This window comes from Cupressus sempervirens, chromosome 6 (assembly GCF_028749045.1).
Source record: "Cupressus sempervirens isolate cs-2001-9-10 chromosome 6, ASM2874904v1, whole genome shotgun sequence".
In the NCBI taxonomy this organism is placed as follows: domain Eukaryota; kingdom Viridiplantae; phylum Streptophyta; class Pinopsida; order Cupressales; family Cupressaceae; genus Cupressus; species Cupressus sempervirens.
The window spans coordinates 383,898,661-383,923,266 of record NC_143123.1 but is presented as its reverse complement, the minus strand read 5'-3'; the positions used below and the strand labels follow the sequence as shown (position 1 = coordinate 383,923,266).

At 38.2% G+C, this 24,606-nt stretch overlaps 1 protein-coding gene across 1 annotated transcript in view; it reads right to left on the bottom strand.

Annotated features, from left to right (window-relative positions):
* LOC149552665 (FAD-linked oxidases family protein) overlaps positions 1-24,606 on the bottom strand; it is a 288,354-nt gene that overhangs the window by 58,439 nt on the left and 205,309 nt on the right. Inside the window, exons 15-16 of the mRNA XM_089788230.1 lie at positions 10,763-10,842; positions 10,178-10,308 (exon numbers count right to left, since the gene is read on the bottom strand). Coding sequence (XP_089644356.1) covers positions 10,178-10,308; positions 10,763-10,842 — 211 coding nt within the window. The remainder of the gene's footprint in view (positions 1-10,177; positions 10,309-10,762; positions 10,843-24,606) is intronic.

Genomic DNA, 24,606 nt, shown 5'->3' with positions numbered 1-24,606 from the left:
AAACTAGAAAATAAATCTCAAATCCATGCATAGCTGAAAATGAACGAGACTCTCTCTTTTAACGCTCAATGGCAACTCTTCAACTCCCTTCTATCTCTTCATATTATTCCCCCCTTTTGTCACTTTGACCCACTTTATAATAATAAATTGACTCTTTTTTAAATATTTATATTATGTTCTCATAAGTCAACTTAATATTACATGAACATGTCCTTAATTTCTTAATGTCTCAAAAAAGGGACATTGGAGATAATGGGGAAATAAACACAACAATTAACAAATTTTAATCTTGGAAACCTCAATGTGAGGATATCCGACAGGATGTAATATCCCCTCCAATAATGGAATAGCTAATTGAATATTAGATAATCAATAATAATAAATAAGTCAATATAATAGATATGGATGTATGCCATAATCAAATATTATATTTATCAATATTGAATATAAAATAATATTATTTCATTACTAATAAGTATATCAACGATCCTACTAAAATAAACAATGCTAACTAAACTAGCAAACAAAACAAATATAACCTAAGCTAATGCTAATTTAAGTTAATAAAACCTTTATAATGAAAGGGCATGTCAACAAATACCAATGTCAGATGGCACCCTCGAGTCATGACCTTGTGGTCATACCATCATATAGTGTAGACTAATTATTAGATATAATGGAGGAAAAATATGGATGTTAAACCATTTTAAAAGGGGGATATCGAAAGATATAGGAAGCGTGAAAAGAAATGGAACAACATGATGAAATAAACAATTATGTAAAGATACCATCGATCAAATGAAAGAAGAAATAACTCAAGTTCACTGTCAATTATTAAGGGATAGTTAAAAGCAAGGCATTTGAATTAGGACAGGCCTATGCACCACCGAAAAAGAGGATTAAGAAGAGAGTGCGCTATGAAAGACAAGGGGAGAAAGTAAGAAAGAGCGAAGCCTATATTCATTCAATCCATGTTGGCATGATAGTTAATACAAGACATAAATAAATTACACCAATCACGGGGACTTCTATTGAATAATAGATATAGAACAAACATGTGTTTTCATATGCTTCACTGCTAGGGGAACATAAACATTGGAATAAGGAGACAATTAAACTAGAGAACGTGGACTTTAATATGGTACATTATCATGCACATAGATAACAGATAAGGTATCGAGAACCGGTAACAAAGCATTGCCACACTTGCAAGGATAGATTGAAGACTAGGTCAAAGGGTTACAGACAATTAAAATAGCCATGATGGTGAGTGTGGACGGAAACCATACGAAGTAAATGACGAATAAGAACATCAAATAAAAAGTAAATACAAAATCAAAATAAGGCAATATCAGAGGGAGGAGCAGCCATGTGGAAAGGCCATATTACATTTGCATTGGGTTACATCATAAACCATAAGGTGAAGTCCACTCAAAAATCATGCAACAGTACAAAATAATTTTTGAGCATCGGATTGTGCGGACGGTGAGGAAGTGTGGAACCCATGCCTTGGGTCAAGGTATTATGCAATTTTTAATTGTATTATGTATTATTTGTATTTATGGATATTTGTATATAATCATTTCAATATAATGTATAATTTAAATATAAGGAATTGTGATTATTTGAATGTTATAAAGATGTCATTTTAATGAGACAATAAAGTGATTCCTTATGTAAGGGATATTTGATCCTTTGTGTTAGTCAACATGACTGACATCATGGAGATTAATGGATCCCTATTATGGGGTGTGTGAGGCATTAAGGTCTCCATCTGAACACCATGACTAGGACCAATAGATGATCTCCATGTGTCAAAATAGTCTGATAATGCCGATTGGCCTTGGATAGAGGATGTCCCGTCTAAGAAGAATCTTAAGGGTTGCACTTCAGGGAAGGTGGTGGAATAACTAAGGGTAAGGAAACTTGATCTGGAGACCCTTTAAGGTTGGGGTTTAAGATAGGGTAGAATAGTGCAGTTAGATTTATTATTTCTTAAGTTCAAAATTTATTTTGCAGGTATTATTTGTCCCAAACTAACCCTAATAGTGGGGACATTACACTGGATGAGGTAAATGCTCAACTTTCTTAATTTAAAATTTCCTTACAGCCAAATATTATACACAAGGAGAAGGAATACAACAATATAAAATCAGCTAGTGATGTTTTCTCATATCATCACTCTTGATTGAATAATTCTTTCTACAATCAATTCCTCACTTAAGTCATATAACAGCCACATCTACACACTCATGCTCTCTTTTGACAAGTGTTCTTTTATAATGATGAGTGAATGCCCTTTCATGAAACAAAGGATTTGCAAATATTCTGCAAATAAATACAACTGTTCTTCTCTTACTCCCATAAAAAAAATCTTGACAAAATTACCAGTTCATATTATAATGTCGCCTTTCTGGTATGGATGGTTTTGAAGACAATTACTTGATTTCCTTATACTCCCAATTAATTATAACTTATGTAATTGACAACACGGGAATGAAATATATGTATTTATTACCAACCATTTTCTGTCTCAGATGTATATAATGAAAGATATGCTGAAGTGAATTGACAGACTTATGCTATAATTGCCAATATATATATATAGTTTTATATATAAACATTCAGTACATGAAAAGGCTGAGAACAGTATTGCATACAATGATAATTTCCATCTCTGATAAATCTTTGGTCTGCATGTACCAGGTATGCCAAATTAACTGATATTTCTAAACAGAGCAAATTCAATGAGGATAAACAAATAAGAATAATCTCTTTGATGGCTTGAAAAGATAAATCAATGGCTTCTATATACTTGCATTAGATAAATGAAAGGATGTGAAGATGAGACATGCCTCGCTTTTTTGATCATGATGGTGCCTCTTCAGTTATGATTTGTTAACTCACAGTCCTTCATTATTTCTTAATCATATTCTGTGCAACTGAATATTGACTTAACTTAGTCGGCTGATTAAGACATTTATACCATCAATACCAATCTAATCTTATTGCCAGTCAGCTAATGGTGTAAATGCAAATATGAATATCAAGCATGACTGAGATATGATTGTACATTATAAAGATGAGGTATGGGCCTTTGAGATCGATACCAATCTGTGGTATTGCTGATAGACTCCGATCACATGCTTAAGTGAACTGTCTTATTCAAAAGACTTCAAAGTTTACTGATAATTATTATGGCTAATCAATTAAGAATGAATCATGCAATTGAAGTATAACTGTGTTGTTTACCGCATAGGTTAATTAAGAATTGCACAGAGACAATGAACACGAACACGAACAACAAAACTCTTCTTATTATTATTCGCATATGCCAGAACATTACATTATGCTTGAAAGATAAGATCATTACAATGCTTCCCGATGGGGGTTATAAATACTGTCCGAAGAACTTTCCTGAAGGAGTCCGTCGGCCACATACAACATGTCGCTACATAACAAAAACCTTTTCGAAGGGACCCATCGGCTACATAACAAGAACCTTTCCGAAGGGACCCGTCGGCTAATACACAATTTCTACCTACGACATCATCCCCCCCAAAAAGAAAAGTCGTCTCCTGACGACTATTACAAAATCTCTGGGACAAATCAACAACCAAAATACATTGACTGACTAACTGGTCTTCAACACTGTAACCTTAGCTAATCTGACATCTGACCCTGATAGCCACCTGTGCCACTTTCTGCCTTCCAATTCCGAGTACACTGAACCAAGTGTTGTTGCACTGCCTCCAACTGGATGATCAGCTCCTCTCGAGCTCTCTACGCATCCACCAAGACAGCCTCATTGCCAACACCTACTCTCAGTGCCTCTGGTACACAGACACTCCATGCCTGCAGCAGCTCCAAGTCTTCTCAACTGGTCAAACTCCCACGACTGATATCCGCAACGACTGGGGGTCCAGGGGCATACAAGGCGGGGTCCAGGGGCAGCACCCCTCACCGCCAAGACAAAACTAGCACTCCGAAACCCACACAAAACTGCACGGAACACACCATTTATGTCATTTTTTGCCGATTCTACACTCTTTCTAGCAATTGCTAATGCTTCCCCTTCCCTGTGGCATCATCTGCTACTCATTCCGAACAACTTGAATCTATCGTCTTTTTTTTTTTTTTTTTTATTTTTTTTTTAGAAAACCTCCTGTCACTCTTCTGTGCTACCAATGTACAGCTACACCATACATCCTACCACTGTATTGACTCCTTCCTTATGCAATATCCTGTAACGTCCTCCAAAGTCTGAATGCAATAACAGGGAGAAGTCGTACGCCAAAACCTATAGAATCAATTCGCCACATTATGCAAAAACCATACCCCATATTATGCAAAATCTGTACGGCGATGTTTTCCTTCAATCTGCACACTGCATCCCAATTGGTAATTTTCGTACGCCAATTTGCAAGTAGATTACAAAATCCGTATGCTAAAACCTTAAGAAAATCCGTACTTTGAATATGCTAAAAAATTCGTACAATGACCTGGCTCTAAAATCCGTACTACGACTGATGAAAGAATCTATACACTACTTGCTAAAACCCATGCGCTGGAACCCCCAAATGTGGTAATCAAATTTTATAAAACCTGTGATGAATTCAGAAAACTGTACGGTGGCTGGAACCCGAAATCTGTACACTACCCACTCACAAGAAATCCGTATGCTATTAAATCACTAAAAATTCGTACACTGTCTCCACAATCCGTACGGCAACTGTGAAAATAACTGTACGGGAATTGTCTTGAAAATTCGTACGGTATCTGCAACTAAAAAACCATACGATAGTATTTAAAAACCGTACACCACTTTTTTATTATAAAATCCGTATGGTAAACCAATAAATTCCATACACAACCTCCAAAAACTGTACGCTGAGTAGGTTAGTGCCTTTTTCCATTTTTCAAATTTTTTATTTTTTTAAAATTTTTTCAATAGCAAAGTCAGTTTTCCCCTCGACCGTCGGCATCGTCTATCTGCAATGACGAAGGGGTCACCTAAAGGCCATTCTCTAATGCAAAAGTCTTCTGGCCGTGGTATACCTTCAGCTTCGAGCCATTCACCGTCTGAGGCACTTCCTATCCATCCAAGGTCCATAATTTTATTGCTCCATTGTCCCCTACTTCCTGGATCTGATATGGCCCAACCCACTTAACTTTGAACTTGCCTGGTTTAATCTCATTCCGGTCATCGTACTTCAACACCCACTGTCCGAGTTGAAACCTACTACGCCTGTTCTGTGTCATCTCCATATCGCCCAGTTTGTTCCCGAAGCTCGCTACCATGGACTCCGTCAGCCGCCCCTTCTGTCCGTCAATAACACATTCACTCTCAACTGCTACAACTTTTATTGAACCCTTCGTCTTTGTTGCCTGTGCAGACCATATCATGTGTCTTCCTTGCTGCCGATACCTTTCTATTATATCTGTGGTTCGACATAATAATTTCTTCCTACGCAGTTGTACAGTAGAATCTTTCCTTCTTTTGGGTTCGTACTGTATGTTCTGTCCTTTAGCTTCAGTCATACCCGCGTTTCCTTCTTTGGCTTCCCTGTGTTGCTTCGAACATTCATTTCTTCCTTCGGCTTCTCCACGTTCCTTTAGACATTCATTTCCTCCGTCAGCTTCTCTGTGTTCTTTCGGACATTCATTTCCTCCTTCGGCTCCTCTGTGTTTCTTCGGACATTCATTTCCTCCTTCAGCTTCTCTATGTTCCTTCAGACATTCATTTCCTTCTTTCTTACCTTTGTCGATCCTTAGCATATTACAACTTGCAAAGAGCTCGTAATCCTCTATCTGCCAGTGGTAAAGACCATTTACTGAATCCAGATCGTCATCTCCTTCCAATCATAGGACTCCCTCCTCATTGGGTTCCATACTCTGCCTCCTCTCATCGTCTTCTCCTTCAGAATCCGACGATAGAGCTTCTTCTCCAACAATCTGAGTGTGTAGATCGATGACATACTTTTGGCCTTTGCTTTCAAGTGATAAAGTATTTTTCTTCCAATCGTGTTTTGCCTTGGCTTGTATCAACCACCCCCGGCCCAGAATGGCATCATATCCTCTCCGCTTTAGTGGGATCACGACGAAATCCAACAAAAATGGTTGTGTTCCAATCGTCACTGGTTGTGCTGTGAGTACTCCCAATGGCTTGATTCCATGTTGATCAGCTGTTAACAACTGGAAGGTAGGTGGCCACAACGTCGGCTATCCCAACTTTTTCCAGGTATCCTCTGGTAGCACATTGACACCAAACCCTCCGTCCACGATCGTGTCCATTAGCACAGTCCCGAGAATGCCCATTTCAACAACTGCCGAATAGCGTCCGGATGAAAGAGCTAACAACATCGGATCTTCTGCACTTGCGCCACTTTCCTTCTCCTTTTTGTCCACTGTACTTGCTCCTCTCCTACTTCCTTTCATGTTCTCCTAGTAGTTGAGCAGCGGGAACGATGTTTGTGAGTGCCGATCGGAGCTGAGGCATAGTGAGCAACAGATCACTTATCCTGACGGGTATCTCGACTTGCAATATTTGTCGTACCATGTTCTGTTCTGCGCAGTTCCATACGGAGGTACTCGGTGTGTCCTTCAGGTGTGCCGTTTCTATCTGCACTGCTCTCTGGATCTCTGCCCGTGCTTCCTCCTGTCTCTTCTTTTCTTCCGTCGGATCAGGGTATAGCTTTGCCTGCTTCCGAGTGATTGCCAGAACTTCTTCCTCGTCTGTCCCGACGATAATCAAGTTTACTCCAAACTTCGGGCACTTAGCATCATCATGATCGCCAGGTCCACACCATCTGCATAACAACTTCGGTGTGTTTTCCGTTGTACACTCTCGGGCAAAGTGACCCTACAGATTGCATGCACAGCATTGAACAATTGGCCGACCATTCACATCATACTGAATTCGACTCCTTCCACCTGTATTGTTGTTGCTGCTATTGTTGTTGTTTTGACCGTGCCGGTTGTTTCTGTATCCGCCCGATGTGGCACCTTCCGTACTGGTGTTCTCGTTCCCTCCTAATGGGGATGCCTCCTGCGTGAGGAACACTTGCTATGGTGTTCTTGATTTTAGGTTGAAAGGACATTCCTTTACCGAGTGTCCTAGAATTTGGCAAATCTCACAAAATTGATCTTTTGGGCAGGATCCCTTCATATGGCCTTCTTTCTTGCACTCCATACACCATAGGTCATTGCCCTAGTCTCCTTGTTCATGTTTTTGAACTCTTTCATCATCCGAAGCATGTCCTTCTAAAGAGAACGGACTTTCTTGCTGCTGCCTTCATTGTCGCTGCTATCTTCTCCTGAAGGCTCATCGTCATCTGCATCGGATGAGTTGGTCTTCTTCTTCTTCTTTGTCTTCTGTTCACTTTCGAGGTTCAATGCTCGATTGTATGCTTTAGTATATGTCGATGGTGGCACGATCTTCATCTTTTTCTGCAGCTTCGGGTGAAGGCCTTCAATGAACCATCTTTTCTGGAGCCCATCTACCGGCTTATTCTCCATTTTACTGATTAAGTCCTTCAACCTCCTGGCGAAGACCCGTACTGTTTCATTCTTCTTTTGCTTGGTATTGAATATCTCCGCTACAATTTCATTATCATTGCGCAGAAGTTGAAATTCTGCAATGAATTCCTTCTTAATGTTATCCCAACTATTTAACTTTTGTGGATCAATATCAGTAAACCAATCAATCGCAACACCCCGTAGGGTAGCGGGAAATTGTCGGATCCATTCATTTGTATCTGTTATGCCATTTGCCCTCCAAATCATTTCACATATTTTACAATGTCGAATGGGATTAGCTGCTTCATCACCATCAAATTTAGGCAACTTTTCTTTCAGACCTACCATTATCACTGTATGTTGAGGGTTTTGTTGTGTACCTACATTGTTTTGCACTCCCGCGCTATTTTGAGCACCCGCGCTGTTCTGAGCTCCCACGCTGTTTTGAACACCCGTACTAGTCTGGACACCCGCGTTGTTTTCGACTTCCACGTCGTTTGGTGAAGAAGAGGGTTCGTCAACCGAAGTTGTTCGTTCCGAAAGTATATCTCGAACGAAGAGGTCACTCCACGCTCGTGCTCCTTCGGCACTCCGAGCCGTGAGAGTCAATCTCCTTCTGTCAAGATTCTCTTCCCGTGGCATATGCAGGTTCAGAAACTCCTCCCTCGCTTCTTCCACCAAATCAAGTCATTGTCAAGTCTCTTCCAACAATTTTTCAGTGCTTTTGTGTCCATCGATAACTTGCTGAAATCTCTGTCTGCGTTCAGCCTGTTGTGCCAAAATTAAATTTTCCTGTGCTGCTCGTAATTCATCCTTTTCCTTCAACTTATTCTTATTCTTGTTCAACTGATTCGGCATTTAATCTTCATTTTCCTGTCATCGTACCAGGTCCATCAGGCAACGACGCCAAATGTTTACTGCATAGGTTAATTAAAAATTGCACACAGACAATGAACATGAACACGAATAATAGAACTCTTCTTATTATTATTCGCATATGCCAGAACATTACATTATGCTTGAAAGATAAGATCATTACAATGCTTCACGAAGGGGTTATAAATACTTTCCGAAGAACTTTCCCGAAGAAGTCCGTCGGCCACATACAACATGTCGCTACATAACAAAAACCTTTCCGAAGGGACCCGTCAGCTACATAACAAGAACCTTTCCGAAGGGACTCGTCGGCTGATACACAATTTCTACCGACATGTGCATGGCTGCGTAATGATGTATGGAGTACATCGCTGGTATGCAACATGTAATAGCAATGGATGTGTGTGGATTCGTGGAATATGAATGTAATCATGATTTACGGCTACTAAATGCAAGCATGAATGCAGGTTATATGATGATGGGCGGGCTTAGCCGATCATCACATCACCAGTCCTTCATGAAGTCAGCATGGTTGTGGTACCATTTAAGAGTGATCAGGTTATCGATCAATGTTAGATAGTATCATTACAATACTGGCTGCATGGAGTATCAACGTCCTGGTGATTGATTAAGTGCATGGATGGCCATATAATCAGGAACCTCACTGTGGTTCATTTATTTTTAAATATGTAATACAACTTATGTACAAGAGACAGGGTCTGCCACTCCTTGTCACAACATTTGTTTATTTATGAAGAATGTAAATAATTTAAAATTAGGGATATCACATGTACACACCAACAACAACAAAAATTTATACATGGTAGATGACTGATGTAGGGGTCCTCTGTTTCCTTGATTCTTAATGGATCAGATCATATCTTCACATTCCATGTTTATTGCTTAGTTAAGTTCTTGGTCCAATGATAGTGGTGGGACAGATCTCAATTGTGAATGTATCTTCAATAATATTTGTTTGAACTATTTGTTCTTTAGAACATTGGTCAGGGCCTTATCAAAAAGCTATTAAGTAGAGTCAACCTTCAATCGTTTTCATGCATTTCTTTTGCCGTATCTTGTTTTGTATATACAATTTTCTATGGCTTCAATATTATTTCTGAGTGACTTGAGGTCTATTTAAAAAATCCATTATCTTCGTCAAAGTCAAATTACATATACTATTCATGTCAGTGTTTTTAAAAGTTACTGGAATACATTTTTTTCAGCATGCATCATCATTCTAATTTTTGCACACACAATTTCATCAATGTCACTGTCTTGAAAATTTGTGCATTTTTTCTTGTCAACCTGTGAACCCAGGCTTGCCAGCAGGTTAACTTTTTGTCATCTCAGAAACAAAATTGTCAACCCAATCAGTTTTGTCTGGCGGAATTTCAATCTGCAATATTTTCTACCTTTGCAAGTGTTCTCCTTTGAACACTATTTTTTTTATAACTCCCCTTTCTTTTCCCAGACCTCAAGAAATCCTTTTAGACTGTTTGGAAACTGTATGCTACCCACTTTAAAAGCTATAGAACACCACTTGTTTCTCAGTCTCTGACTGAACTTTCCTAGGATACATTTAGTTATTATCTAAATTCCTTCCAAAACTGCGTCCAACTTGATTGTACCTTTACTCGAACAATAGTAAAGCCATCATGATTTTGTTATAAACTTAATCTTGTACTTAACAATCACTTTAAGGGTGTGCCTCTAAAGATGGGAAAAGGAAATGCCACTTTCATACTTTGCCATCCATTGGAATACAAGGGAAATATCTTACCTTCCATTGATAATGCAGTATTGACCATGAAATGGTTTAAACGCTCTGCTTCTTGTCTCTGCTCTTCATTATTAGGATCAAATAATATTACAGTATGGAAATTCCCATCACCTGCATGCGCTATAACTGGGCTGTATTTGACAAACATAAGCAATCTTAAATACCATAGACAATCAATTTTTCACAATGCTTAATAATAAAGAAAATTGCAAGCAACTAACAGAAAAGGAAATTGTGGAGAAACTTAAACCCCAGAGACCATCTACACACAGCAACCTTAGAAAAAAAGCATGGGATCTACAAATCTTAAAATTCATATAAGGCAGAAACATTAAAAATTCCAATACAACAGCTGAAGAGATTTTCTTCTTGAAAAATAATGAAGCAAAATCTTTCGACTTTAGAGACTATCTACAAAATCAACTTTGAGCATAACCGGAAATCCACAAGTGCTATGTCCTAGTTAATTAAGTCACTCAACCTTTTAGAAAGAAAATTATCAAAAATTCTAACCGAACAGTCACATAGATTCGCTCTTCCAAAAAAAAGTAGAGCAAACTTTTTAGAATATGCCAGTGAGCTTACCATGTCAAAGGGGAAGAGTCAATTTCTGCTTTAGACTTTGAAATGATTTCTGCAAGATGAGATAGTGGGACACAAACATCCTGTAAAGATTAACAAAATTAGTAAGGGGGCTGAAAATATGTTTTTCTTTTATGAGCCTTTACTCCTAAAACAAAAAAAGAGCATCAAGAAAGAATCAAATAAAACACATCGACAAAAAGAAGAGATTAGCTCTGACACAAAATCCCTGCTTCTTTGGTAGAAACGAGTAATGGCTAAGAAGCCCATATATAAACTAATTTGTTCAAATTGTCACAACAAATCACTGAAAAGAAATAATGAGGAGCTTCTGATTTTACACACAAAATCAAAGACATGTCTTTCTATCTTAGAAAACAAGAAAAGCACATGATTTATTTTTATGTTGTGGCTATATCTGAGGAATAACACAGGATTTACTTGTCATGCATGTATATTTCAGCAAATCTGTTAAGTTTGAGTAAACTGGCATGGAAAATTGTTGACTATTGATTAGATTAGGAAACCAAAAGTTTGATATTTTTACAATATTGGTCAATTGCCAAAAAATAGACAATATAAATAATTTGTTGCAAACTAGGAGCATCCAGCCAGAAGACTTTATTTTGCTCTGCTTATCAATACTCATAATATATTGAATGGTATCCTGGGTATAACTAATTAATCACTACACAGGCACATTTCTTGTAAGCAATCTTAAAGTTTTGAGCTATGTGGGTATCTCAGAGTGTCTGTTTATAGGAAGCATGGGTCTCACATGTGACTTTTGTTATTTGCATTGTCATAATTTCATCAATAACTTCCAACCGATCACAAATTCCTACTGCCTGGTTTAGCTAGAAGAGGAGCATTGCCAAGAAACTATGTTACAAAAGTCTTCCTTGGCAAGCCCAACGTCTGGTCCCATTTTTGCAAAAGTCTGGTCCTTATCATATTCTTGCAAAATTCTGTCCAAATTCTGTTAGATGAACCTGACACAAATTTTGCAGTTTCAATGGCAAATTGCCAAATCTGCTACAGGACCCAGGCTAGATTTTACCAAAAAATGGAATTTCTTTACTTTTTTAAAGACTTTTTTGGTCCACTTAGTAAATCCGATCCTCCAACTGTAAAGTAGACCACAAAAAAGGCTAAAAAGAGAGAGCATACGCTATTTGGACTTAAACACATACATATATACATACATACATAGTGGTGTATATTGCTATGTTGCTTTACTATTAGCATAGTGGTGTATTAACTTATATCTATAGTGGTGTATGTAAACAGGTTCTCTTTTGCAGGCTGCTAGCTTGCTCTAACAAATGTCTTAAACACTGCTACTCACTACTCATCACCAACATGTTTTTTGACTTGAGTCCAGCTACTCTCTTTCTGTAACCGCTCTTCAGCTTTATTCTTGAACCTGCTGATAGCTCTGTATTTGCTCAGACCTTGACAATTATGTGTTGTTAGCACACTTCTCTGTCATGAATCCCCCACAAATGCTGAATATAAATCAACGGCTTGTGGAATGCATGGCTAGGCTTGAAACTGAAATGCACAATTGAAGGATGTGGTCCTTTATCTATCCTCCCCTGTTTCTCATCTGAAATTACAATTTGCAGGGCTTTCCTCTACATTAGACAATGGCAAAGAACAAGTTTGTCAATTTTGCAACCAACAGGCTGAGTTGGTGTGCAAGCAGTCATCCCTAGCTTTTGAAACTAAACAAAAATTAAAATCATGAGCCTCAATTTGCAGCAATTCCATCTCAATACCACTCTCTAGGGTTGAGCAGCTCATCCAAGCCAAGCTGGCCAACGAGTGCGTTTGACAAGTTCATGAACTCAATTTGTGGGTTCAGGGCTTTCCTCCCTCCACTGATCCTCTCCCTGCAGGCTATTCCTTTCTCAATGATCAGCTGGGTACTGATATTATTCTAGACAAGGCTTGGGTTGGATAGGATCATACTCTTTTCCATAGTTCCGAAAATCGCCCAAATCGCGATAAGTTTCATGCTTGACTATTTTTTATGAATCTTGAACCGCTAGAGCCCAATTTTTGGCATGAATCGCCGATTCAGGCGATTGATGCCAAAAATCGCATGAATCTTTATCATGAATCGGACGTGGCAGCTAGGAAGTTGACATGAAAATTATAAAAAAAACACATGTTTTATTTGCTTTCTTTTGTTGCCTTTCCTCTTTGCTATAACCCTAAAGGGCCTTCTAATTGTTAAGCATGAATAGAAGGAAGGAAAAGTGAGAGAGAAGAAGAGAAAAGAAAAACCATAGGTTTCCAACCAGCAAGAAGGAAGAGCACCAAAGAGATCAGAAGTCCATCTGGGGAGGCCATAAATTGCATTGGGAGCATTAAGGAGTCAATATCAACACTCCTCAACTCATTTCCAAGAGGTAAGTGCTGGTTTTTTTTTGCATGTTAGTGTATTATGCATTTTTTGTTAAATTTTTTTAGTTTTCATTTGAAAATCTTGAATGTTTTTTATTTTTACTAAATTGCAAACTAGGATTTGTTGTTTTGTAACTTTTGTTTATTAATTTCAAACTTTGATATTTTACATGAATTTTTTTAATGCAACAGCCCTTTGCTTTCATTTTTCACAATGGGTAAAAAAGATGAATATTGGAAATATAATGAAGAGTTTCCTGGAAGAACCAAATTTCAAACAAAATGTATATTTTGTAAAGAAAAAATAAATTTTGGAGGTATTTATAGATTGAAATACCACATTGCTGCTATACTTGGACATGATGTCACAATTTGCACTCAACAAACTACTGAGGCAAAACACACTTGTTTAGTGGCATTAGAAAAAATTGAATAAGAAAATGTAACTTGAAGGGTTAAGAGGTATTGGCTCCCATGTTCCCACATCCACAACCACATCTACATCTGCATCTGCATTAGCTTCCGCATTCGTAGGTTGTGTTGGAGAGGGTTTTTCTAGGCCTTCTTTTCGTCCTAGTTTTAGTGCTCATGTGAGTGCTAGTGGTAGTCGGTCTTAAACTGAGACAGAATCCAACACCAACCTATTGCAGCCTAGAGTGCGGAAAAACATAATGGATAGTTACTTTGTGCCCCGCACTACTCCTGGTTCCCAACTCATGCTTGAGGGCATGGGTTTGAACAAGGAGATTCATGATGTTGCCAGAAAAGAGATTTGCAAATTTTGGTACTTTTGCAACATTTCATTTATTGCAACCAGGTAATTGATTCTTTTTTCTTTGTTTTCTTTAAAGTTAAACTTAAAAGTAAAAGTAAAACTTTAATTATATCTACTTGTTTTATGATTTGAGTTTTTGACATCTAAATTTCTATTCAATATCATTATCTATTTGTGATAGGGCACCTTATTGGTAGAACATGATAGATGCAATTGCTATTTGTGGTCCGGGGTTTAAAGCCCCAACTAAGGCTGAGTTGAGTGGATACATCTTGGATGAAATGGTAGAGGATATGAGGGTTGAGCTTGAGGAGAACCGAAAGGAGTGGATCAAAAAGGGTTGCACATCATGACTGATCGTTAGACAGATAAGAGGGGAAGAACGCTCCTCAATTTTCTTGTATCTTGTGGAGGTGATTGATCATTCTACTTTCCTACATACATTAGTTTGAATTGTGATTGATTATTTCAAATTTTGATTTGTTGATTGTTAATTTGTTGATGATCCATTTAACATTATAATTCGTTGTTTTGTTACTTGTAGGATATACGCCATGTTCCACAAATCCATTGATACTTCCACTCATGTAAAAAACACCACATACTTATATGAGGTTATTGAGGAAGTCATAGCAGAGGTGAAGGAACATGTGGTGCAAGTGGTGACAGATAATGCAGCAAGTTATGTTGCTGCAGGTAAACTTTTAACTTTTCAAGTTTTGAAAATTAATTTATTTGAATTTTGAACTTTTTCTAATTCTAAGTTTCCTAAGTTCTAACATGTTTGAAATTTGAATTTCTAATATACTTACAATTGTTGTAGGTAAACTTTTGAGGAAGAGGCACCCCACCATATTTTGGTCCCCTTGTGTGGCAAACTATTGGAGGAAATTGACAAACTTGAGTGGGTCAAGTCATGTGTGGAAAGGGCAAAAAAAATATGCAAGTTTGTTTATAATCATTCATTTGTCCTTAGTACAATAAGGAAGTACACAGGAGGCAAGGAGTTGGCTCGTCCAGGGATCACAAGGTTTGCCTTGAATTTCATCACCTTGCAGTCCTTGTTAACATCAAAGGATGATTTGAGGAGCATATTTGTTGGGTGGGAGTGGATTTCATCTTCCTATGTTGCGACCACTGCAGGGATAGATGTGGTGGATTGCATATTTGATGATGATGGTTTTTGAAAACTTGCTAGAGAAATCCTTAAGGTAAATTTATTGCAATTTAACATTTAGTATTTTACAGTTTACCACGTTAATTGTTTAATGATTTAGTTTTACCTTAAGTTATATTATTCTATATTTAAGTTTTGACTTAAATTTTTGTTTTACTTTATATGTAGGCCACTGAGCCCCTTGAATCTCTCCTACAAACTGCTGATGGGGAGAAGCCCTCTATGGGCTACATATATGAGGGCATGGATAGGGCCAAGGAGGCCATTAGAGCCTAGTATGCAAGAGTGCACGAGAAGTATGCCCCTATTTGGGATATCATTGATAGGAGATGGCAGAATCAGCTCCACAAACCCATCCATGTAGCAGCTTATTTTTTCAATCCAGCATTTTGTTTCCGTCCTGACTTCAAGGCGGATGAGGAGGTTCACCGGATTATATACAGTGATCCAGAGGTTGAGTAGTGATGAGGATAGCGCTGCTACAATTATTGAGCTCGATAAGTTCAATAATACAGAAAAGCCACTTTTCTCTAGCAGGATGGCCATAGATGCTCGGGCAAGAATAGAATCAGGTAAAAATTAAATAATATATTCAATGTTCATGAATCTAGATTCTAAACTTAAAGTTGATTATGTAATTTTAGAGTTGTAATCTATAAATGAGACGAATTTTTTTTATTTTCCCTTATTTCAGATAGATGGTGGCAAATGTTTGGGGCCACAACCACAAAACTTCAAAAAATTGCCATCCGTATTCTGAGTCAGCCAAGCAGCGCTTTTGGATGTAAGCGCAGTTGGTCCATGTTTGAGCACATCCATTCGAAGAGGAGAAATAGGTTGACAGTATAGAGGTTGAATGATCTTGTCTTTGTTCATTACAACCTCCGTCTTAGGATCAAATAGATTTTGGGGCACTGACTCCTCTCTAATCATTCTAGAGGAGATTGATCCAGAATTAGAGTGGCTCACAGAGGTTGTAGATCCAGTCTTCACTAAGGAAGACCATGCATGGGTTGACCAGGTGGATATAGAGGCTCAGGCAGCTAGAGCACGTTCTTTAGGCATTGGTACACGCACACGCACACGCGCACGCACAGACACAGGCCCTAGCGACATTGTTCGTGAACCCATCTTACATGCGGGGGATATGGCTCGGCGGTCCTCTAGGACCTACATTAGATGTCTTTCTAGTAGGCAGACTGGATACTTAGAGGCTGAGGCTATAGCCGAGGTTGAGGATGATGTTAAGGATGATGATGACTATGAGCCTAAGGCTTGAGCTAGAACCTTGTTTTTAACTATGAGCCTAAGGCTTGAGCTGGAACCTTGGTTTTATATTTTGTTTACAAATATTGATACTAAATCATTGATAGACATACGATTCAAACTTTCATGGATCTTCATCTTAGATTCTTACATACATTTATGATTTGATGTCTTATGGATCTTCATCTTACATACATTCTATGATTTGAATCATTATGATCATTTGATTTCTATTTACTTCAGCTAGCCTACAATTTACATTTTAGATAACATAGTTACATATGTGATGGATTTTATGTTCCAAACTTTCATGTTTATGTATGTTAAGTTTTAACTTCTATCTGATGATGTTATAGTGTGTTTAAGTTATATTCAATAAAAGGTGCATGAAATAAGTTTTAAATTGTTAAAATCTCTAAATTTAAAGGGTTTTTCCAAATTTTCCGATTCATTGCCGATTCACGATTCAATTCGGCATTGTCGATTCCAATCTGATTCCGATTCTCGTTACTTTGCTCTTTTCCTCAAAATCCTCGCACTTGCTGCCTGCTTGCTAGTTCATAGGGCAAGGAGGAATCTTTTTCCTCTTTCCACTAAGATATATCTTGACAATAACCTCACCTAATCCCAGATGATAGAGTTGAGGCATTCCTGATGACCTGTGGCACAGGCTATGTACAGTGGGAGTGGGTCGCTATTGGAAACCTCAGAATTGTTATTCAGAACTATCCCCCATATGGGTGGGAACCGAGGCTAGCCACCAAGGCCAAATGACAGTCTTAGCGGCAATTTGACATAGTAAAGCCTCCTAGTGGTTCTCTACATGTCAACTATGAACGATAATGGCTCTTTATGGTTCTTGTCATGTCTTTTTTAGGATGCCCTTAGTTCAGCCTACATTCTCCTTGTTACAAGGACTCATGAGAGCCTTGTCCACCCTCTTCCTAGCATTTTTGGTTATCAGTGGTTGTATAAGTTCAAGGATGAGGTCGAGTGTTCTAGTGGGGTAAGGGGGTCTAGTGATGTCACATTATAGTGACATCTACATTGTGTTGTGCTATTTTTTGTTGGCTTGCTCATACTATGCAGTCAATAGTGTAAAGAGTGATGATCCTTTTGAGGACCTGCATGAGTGTATCACTAGGTTCTCTATCATAGGTGACATCATTATTTTGGACTTTAATGTACAGGCCAGAGATTTCAAACCCCCCTCCACAACTATGGATCCAAATTCGTTTGTTCAACTGAATCAGATCCAAGCACCATGGGTTTACAACGTTTCTTAGAGGACAGTTAGGGACCCTTTACTAGATAGTCACCATCTATTATAGTTATGTGAGGCTTCTAACTTGGTGATCCTAAACGGGCTTCATTGCCTTCCTAGTTCCAACCATTTCACCTACTGGCCTCACTACGGCAGTGCAAGTGTTGTTGACTATATCCTCTCGTTAGACCTGCTTAAATACATTTTCTTCATATGAAGGGCTTCCTCATGGATCTACACATTGATGCACTTTATGAGTGGTTTCTACAAGATCTAGGTAATATAGCACAACAAAACTTTGATGGCACTATTTATATCAGAGTGGCACAGTTGTTATGTCCTTCATTTAGTAGGTTGTTGTAGCTAGGTTTAGTCAATTCATCATCACAACCATCATGAGCTAACAGTGAGATTTAAGGGTCTCATTTGTATACTTGCTATTTATAGTAAGTTTATTTTTGGATAGTTCCTAATTTCGGCAGTGTGGTGGTGGAGCAAGTGGTTGGTCATCATCTACACAGGATTGAGCCATGTATCGATGGAGTTCATATTTATTAATTTGTTATTGAGGCTTCATTGTTATTGTGCACTTGATTTTACTTTATGGTATAGTATGAAATTGTGAAGTGAAAGCTACTTAACTGAGAAGTGTGATGATGAAGCGAATTTGCACAATTGAGATTATAAATATGACTCCAATGTTGAAGAATGATTAGCCAATTGTTGTTATCTTTGTTTGATAATTTGTTGAGGGTCAAAAGGCTAAGTTTCATCTCCAATGCACTATTGAGGTATAGTGAGATTGAGTTATTTGGTAATCTGAATACTGAAGCTTTTCACATCTGTTTTAACTGTACCTAGGAAGCTTATAAATGGTGTTGAATGTCTAGTTTGAGCCCCACTACTATCTGTTGTATGGATGTGGGTTTCTTATGTTAATTGGTGAGCACTACAACTGCATTTGAACGACTAAGTCCCTCAAAGCTGTCTAGTTCATCTTATGGAAAGCAAGGCCCTAAGAAGGAAAAATCAGACATTAAGTGTCCTATGCAAGTCTCTTTGGATCAGGATACTATTAATGATTTGAGGAGAAAGAAGTTATGCTTCTACTTTAGGGGACCCTATGATGTTACTCATGATTGCCCTATGAAGCATGTGGGCAAGAATAAGATAATGGAGTGGTTCTATGACAATGAGGATTATTCTAATTATACAAGACAGCTAGCTGATTATGATTGTGAGGCACATAGAGTCATTGGTGATGATGATGTGGTGGATAATTCTCACCTAGAGGTTTCTTATGTCTCTAGAATGCGGAAAGAGGGAGCTTTTAGGATGCATGGCCTTTTGGCAGGGCAGTGGGTGATCGTACTATTTGATACAGGTGCCATGCATAATTTTATTGATTCCCATTTGGTCACCAAGAGGAGGATTAAGACCAAGGACTTTGAGGGACTACGGTTTTAGTTGGCTGATTGTTGCACCCTTAGATGACACAAGATGATTTCAGATCTTGAAATTAAGTTGAATACCTATGCATTTAAGGCAGATTTTTATGTGGTAGATATGAGCAGCACAGATATAGTCCTTGGCATGCCATGGTTGCACACCCTTAAGGGAATTTACATCAGCATTGAGAGAATGGAGATGAGATTTATCAAGGATGATAGACCAAAAGTCCTTAAGGATAGCAAATTTTGTCACGAGGATGTCATAGATTGGGCAGCAGAGTATAGGTTGATGTCGTCATTAGACAATACAACCTGTCTACCACTCTGATATTTAACAGTTGAAAACTAAACACTCCAAAGTGTTTAGTGACCTACCACCTAGCAGACCACCTGACTGAGGGATTGATCATATTATAGAGCTAGAGGAGAGCACTCAGCCCATTATGATCACTTCTTACCGACACTTGTAGCAGCTCAAGGATGAGATAAAGAAGATGATAATGGAGCTGCTTTATATGGGACACATCGGGTCAAGTAAGTCTCCCTTCACTTCATCAGTGGTATCGGTGAAGAGGGATGATACATTGCAGATGTGTATTGATTACGGGATGCTTAATAAGAGGACAATTAAGAAGCGATAACCTATCCCTTGGATCAATGAGCTTATTGATGAGTTACATGGAACTCAGTTCTTCTCCAAGATTGACTTGAGATTAGGGTACCATCAAATCTAAGTTAAAGAGCAAGATGCGGAGAAGGCAACCTTCAGGTGCCACTATGGTCATTTTGAGTTTCTCGTCATGCCATTTGGCTTGATGAATGCCCAGGGCACTTCCCATTCTACTATGAACAAGGTGTTTCTCAGTCAGTTGCAAAGATTTGTGTTGACATTCTTCGATGACATCCTTGTTTATAGTGAGACCTAGGGCGATCATGTTGAACATCTTGATATAGTATTGGATATTCTAGACAGGGCTTCCTTGTACGCCAAGGAGTCCAAGTGTGCACTTGGTATGACATAGCTGATCTACTTGGGTCACATTATCAATGTAGAGGGTGTTTGCATGGATCGTGATAAGATTTGTGTTATCTTAGATTGGTCTACACCATAGAACATGACATAGTTGAGGGGTTTCATTAGACTTTATGCTTTCTATAGCAGATTTATGGAACTATTCTCAAGACATGTAGCTCCCCTTACGGATTTGACTCGTAAGGGTGCTTTGTAGTGGACTCCTTAGGCATAGGAGTGCTTTGAGAAGTTCAAGGTGATTATGACTTCATGCCTAGTATTAGCTTTGCCAAATTTCACGAGGTCATTTGACATACATTGTGATGCCTGAAGGGGAGGTTATTGGAGCAATTTTATCCCAAGATTGTCATCCTATAGCTTTCAAGAGCAAGAAGCTACAAGATCTTGAGAGATCATTCAACATCTATGACAAGGAGATGCTGGCCATTATGCATGCTTTGGCTAAGTTTAAGCAGTATTTAGTTGGCAGAAAATTTTGTATTAAGATAGATCATAACAGCTTAATGCATTTCATGGGCCAACGAGACCTAAATGAGAGGCAACAGAAGTGGGTTAACAAGTTACAGCCCTGTGATTTTGACATCTCCTTCATTAAGGGTACTTAGAATGTTGTTCCAAATGCCCTTTCTCAAGGCCCCACTTGTGCTTGGTTACTAAGACTTTTGAGGACTAGAGGCACTTGATCATACTTGAGTATGCAAGGGATCAATGGGCAGCTAGCATTGTAGATGCCAGTATTCAGTACACCCTTGCAAATGAGCTGATCATTTACAAGGGGAAGATTTATCTTGTCCCAGGATCATGTGTTCGAGAGACTATTTTTGAGCCTTTCATGATTCAACTTTGGCTAGTTATCCTAAGTTCTTCAAGACATACAAATAGATTTGGGAGAGATTTACATGAAAAGGCCTGAAGATTGATGTGCAACGTTATGTCGGAGAGTGCTCCGTTTGTTAACAAAACAAACAAGAGCATACCTACCCCGCAAGGTTCCTACAGCCAGTTCCTATTGCTAAGTGAAAGTGGGAGAACATATCTATGGATTTCATTGTGGGCTGGCTTGCCGAAACCCAAGGGTAGAGATTTGCATCTTTGTGGTGGTTCAGCAGTGTGGTTAAAAGAGTTGTTCTTCCGAGAGGTGTTCAAATTACATGGCTTACCTCGAAGTACTATAAGCGACCACAATAGAAAATTCATTTGTCACTTTTGGAAAATGGTTTTTAGATTATGTGGGACAATGTTGACCCCGAGCACTAGTTACCACCCCCAAATTAATGGCTAGACTAAGATAGTCAATAGCTGGGTGGAGGGCTATTTGCAGAACTATATTTCTTCTTAGCAGAGGGCTTGGATGAAATAGAATCATCTGATAAGTATACAGATGTCCCCATTTAAAGGTCTATAGCTATGACCCTCCAAGCTTTATGGATTTTCTTTGCAGCGATAGTAGAGTGCATAGTGCAAGTGATATGCTACAAGACAATCAAGATATTATGAGGACATTGACAAGTAACATAGAAAGGGCATAGAATTAGTAGATGCAATATGCTAATGATAGGAGGACCACTCGCTCTTTCCAGGTGGGTGATATGGTTTACTTAATGCTTCAATTGAACAGGGAATCTTAAATCCAGAAGAGTGGAGTTGAGAAGCTCAAGTCAGTACTATGGTCCATTCCACGTTTTTAGGCGTATTGGTGAGGTGGCATATGAGTTGGATCTGTCAGATGACAATAGGATATATAACGTGTTTCATGTTTCGTGCCTCAAGAAGACGCTAGGCAGACATGTGGTTCCATCTCTTAGTTGGATGATGAGGGGAGGCTTGAGTTGAACCCTAAGGCAATTTTGGATACTAGGGAGAGACAGCTGCGAACGAGGACTACTAGAGAGTTTTTGGTTATGTGGTAGGGACTTTCGGATGAGGATGCCACTTGGGAGCCTAAGAATATACTTCAATGCCCCAAATTGCAATTGCTTTGGGACAAGCAATCTTGGGAATGGAGGACTATAATGTTCCCAATTTAGCAACTTCCTGTAGCCAAGTTTGGCCAATTCATCATCACGACTCTTGTGAGCTAACAGTGAGATTTGAGGGTCTCATTTGTAGACTTCTTATTTGTATTAAGTCTATATTTGATTAGTTGCTATTTTTTGCAATGTGATGGTGGCACAATTGGTTGGTCAACATCTACATAGGATTGAGCTACAAATTGATGGAGTTCATAGTTATTAATTTCTTATTGAGGCTTCATTATTACTGTGCACTTTATGTTAAAAATGAAATTGTGAAGTCGAAGCTTCTTAAAGTGAGAAGTATGATGATGAAGCCAACTTGCACAATTGAGATTATAAATATGACTCCAAAGTTCAAGAATGAATATCCAATTATTGTTATCTTGCTTTGATAATTTGCTAAGGGTTTGAAGGCTAAGTTTTATCTTGCTGAGATATAGTGAGATTGAGCTATTTGGTAATCTGAATACTGAAGATTTTCCCATCTATTTTCACTCTATCTGATTTGAGCATGATTACTGTCTGCTCTATGGATATGAGTTTCTTATGTTAATTGGTGAGCATTGCATCTGCAATTGAATGGTGAAGTCCCTCTAATTAATGACATGAGGGAGCCATCAATCTAAGGTGTTTACATATCGGGAATCAGGCGCCTGAATTTCCCGTCCTCTGGCGTTGACCTGCTGTTGATTATGGACAACATAAAACCTGCAGTCAATGCCTGTGTTTGGCACATGAATTGTTGGGGATTAATGGCTCTCAAATAGGCATTCCTTCTTGTTCTAATCGTGCACCGTTGCTAGCGATTCACCAGACTATTTGCTGCCAGCCCACATTCATATATGATTCCTATTGACTGCAGCGATTTGACAGAGACAAGCCTGCAGGGAAAATTGGAGAAACTATGAAAGACAGACGCACATATCAGATTCCTTTTGGATTTGTAAAAATTGAAATTTGAAATAATAAGTGCAATATTGATTGTGGAGTTTGATTACATATTTAATTCGGTGTTGGTTATTTTAGTTGGCTTGTTCATTTGCTTTCAACATTATTCTCAAAATATCAAAAAATAATAATATACTCAAAAAAAAAAGGAAAAAAAAACAACAAAATTTTCAAAAAAACATTACATTCATCCAGATTGAGCACTGAGAGTTGTCGTAGGCTCTTTACAACAGCAGAAGTTTGATGACAATATCGTGTAGCAGAAGCTTGATGACAATATTCTATGTTGAAGAAGAAGTTCGTTGGCAATTCTCTCATCTCGCCTTAGTGCTTTTTTTGGAACATTGGAGCTAATGGCTTTGGTCTGATGATGGATTGCTCGAGTATAAGCAATCTTTGGGTGGCATTGATTTGTGACATCCACAAATTTTTAATGCAATAACTTAACTATATTAATTAAGTGGTCCTAGAATTTAAATAATATAACAAATTATCTAAATATTTTAATTATTAAATATCGGAAGGCCTAATTAATGAGTTAATAAACTATTGTCGACTTGTGTCATATTGTAACTTTCGAGACACTTGGCGGCTTGTACATGAAGTGGTTGGGCATTGGAAATGGGGATGGATTGAATTTGACTGTTCTTTGATTTTCTATAGATTAAAGTTTGAGGAAACAAGTTTGCAGTTTCGGAGGTGGAAGATCCTCCCTAGTCTACTATTTGCAATTTTGGTGGTTCAAAACCACATTAGTCTGCAATCGGAAATATCATTTGGATTTTTATATGCCAATTTGTAAAGGCTTTATTTGAAGACTAATTTGTAGTCCCTCAATTGTTGACCAACACCATTGAAATCTGCAATACTTTCATTTCTCTACCAATAAGTATACAAGCATTGGCTTTTGCCAACAACCAATCCACGTTCCTTCTTATGATCTTAAGTACTATTGTTATCTATGCATCTGCATTTTGTTCTGGCGATTACTTTGTAATGACCCCTACCAATAGGCCACTAAAAACCTCTAATGCTGAACTGAGAAATTTTGTTGAACACTTGGCATGCAACTGAAGACTACTACTAAAAGTAAATGTTGAACATAGGAAATTGCTCAAAACCATATGCCATTCATATATCAACAATTTGCAACAATGCCATACATATTTCAGCCAATAATATGATCATCAAACCCTAGGTTGGCAATATAGATAATCTAAAAATTACAATACTCTTTCACTTGCAAAATCTTAGCCTTCCTTTGATATCAATAATGCCAAATGGCAAACAAAGACAAGTACAATGTAAAATAGTAAAGTGCTGAAGCTATATTTTGTACTCAGCTGAAAACAAACATTTCTCAGAAAATATACCAAATGCTAAATGAGAAGTGAAGAACCTGATTGTAGATGGCTGTAATAATTTTTACAAATGCTAAAGATGCCAACACCCAAGCCAAAGTCACCCCAAATATGAAAATGTACTTCCTTGTAAATTTTCGAAAAT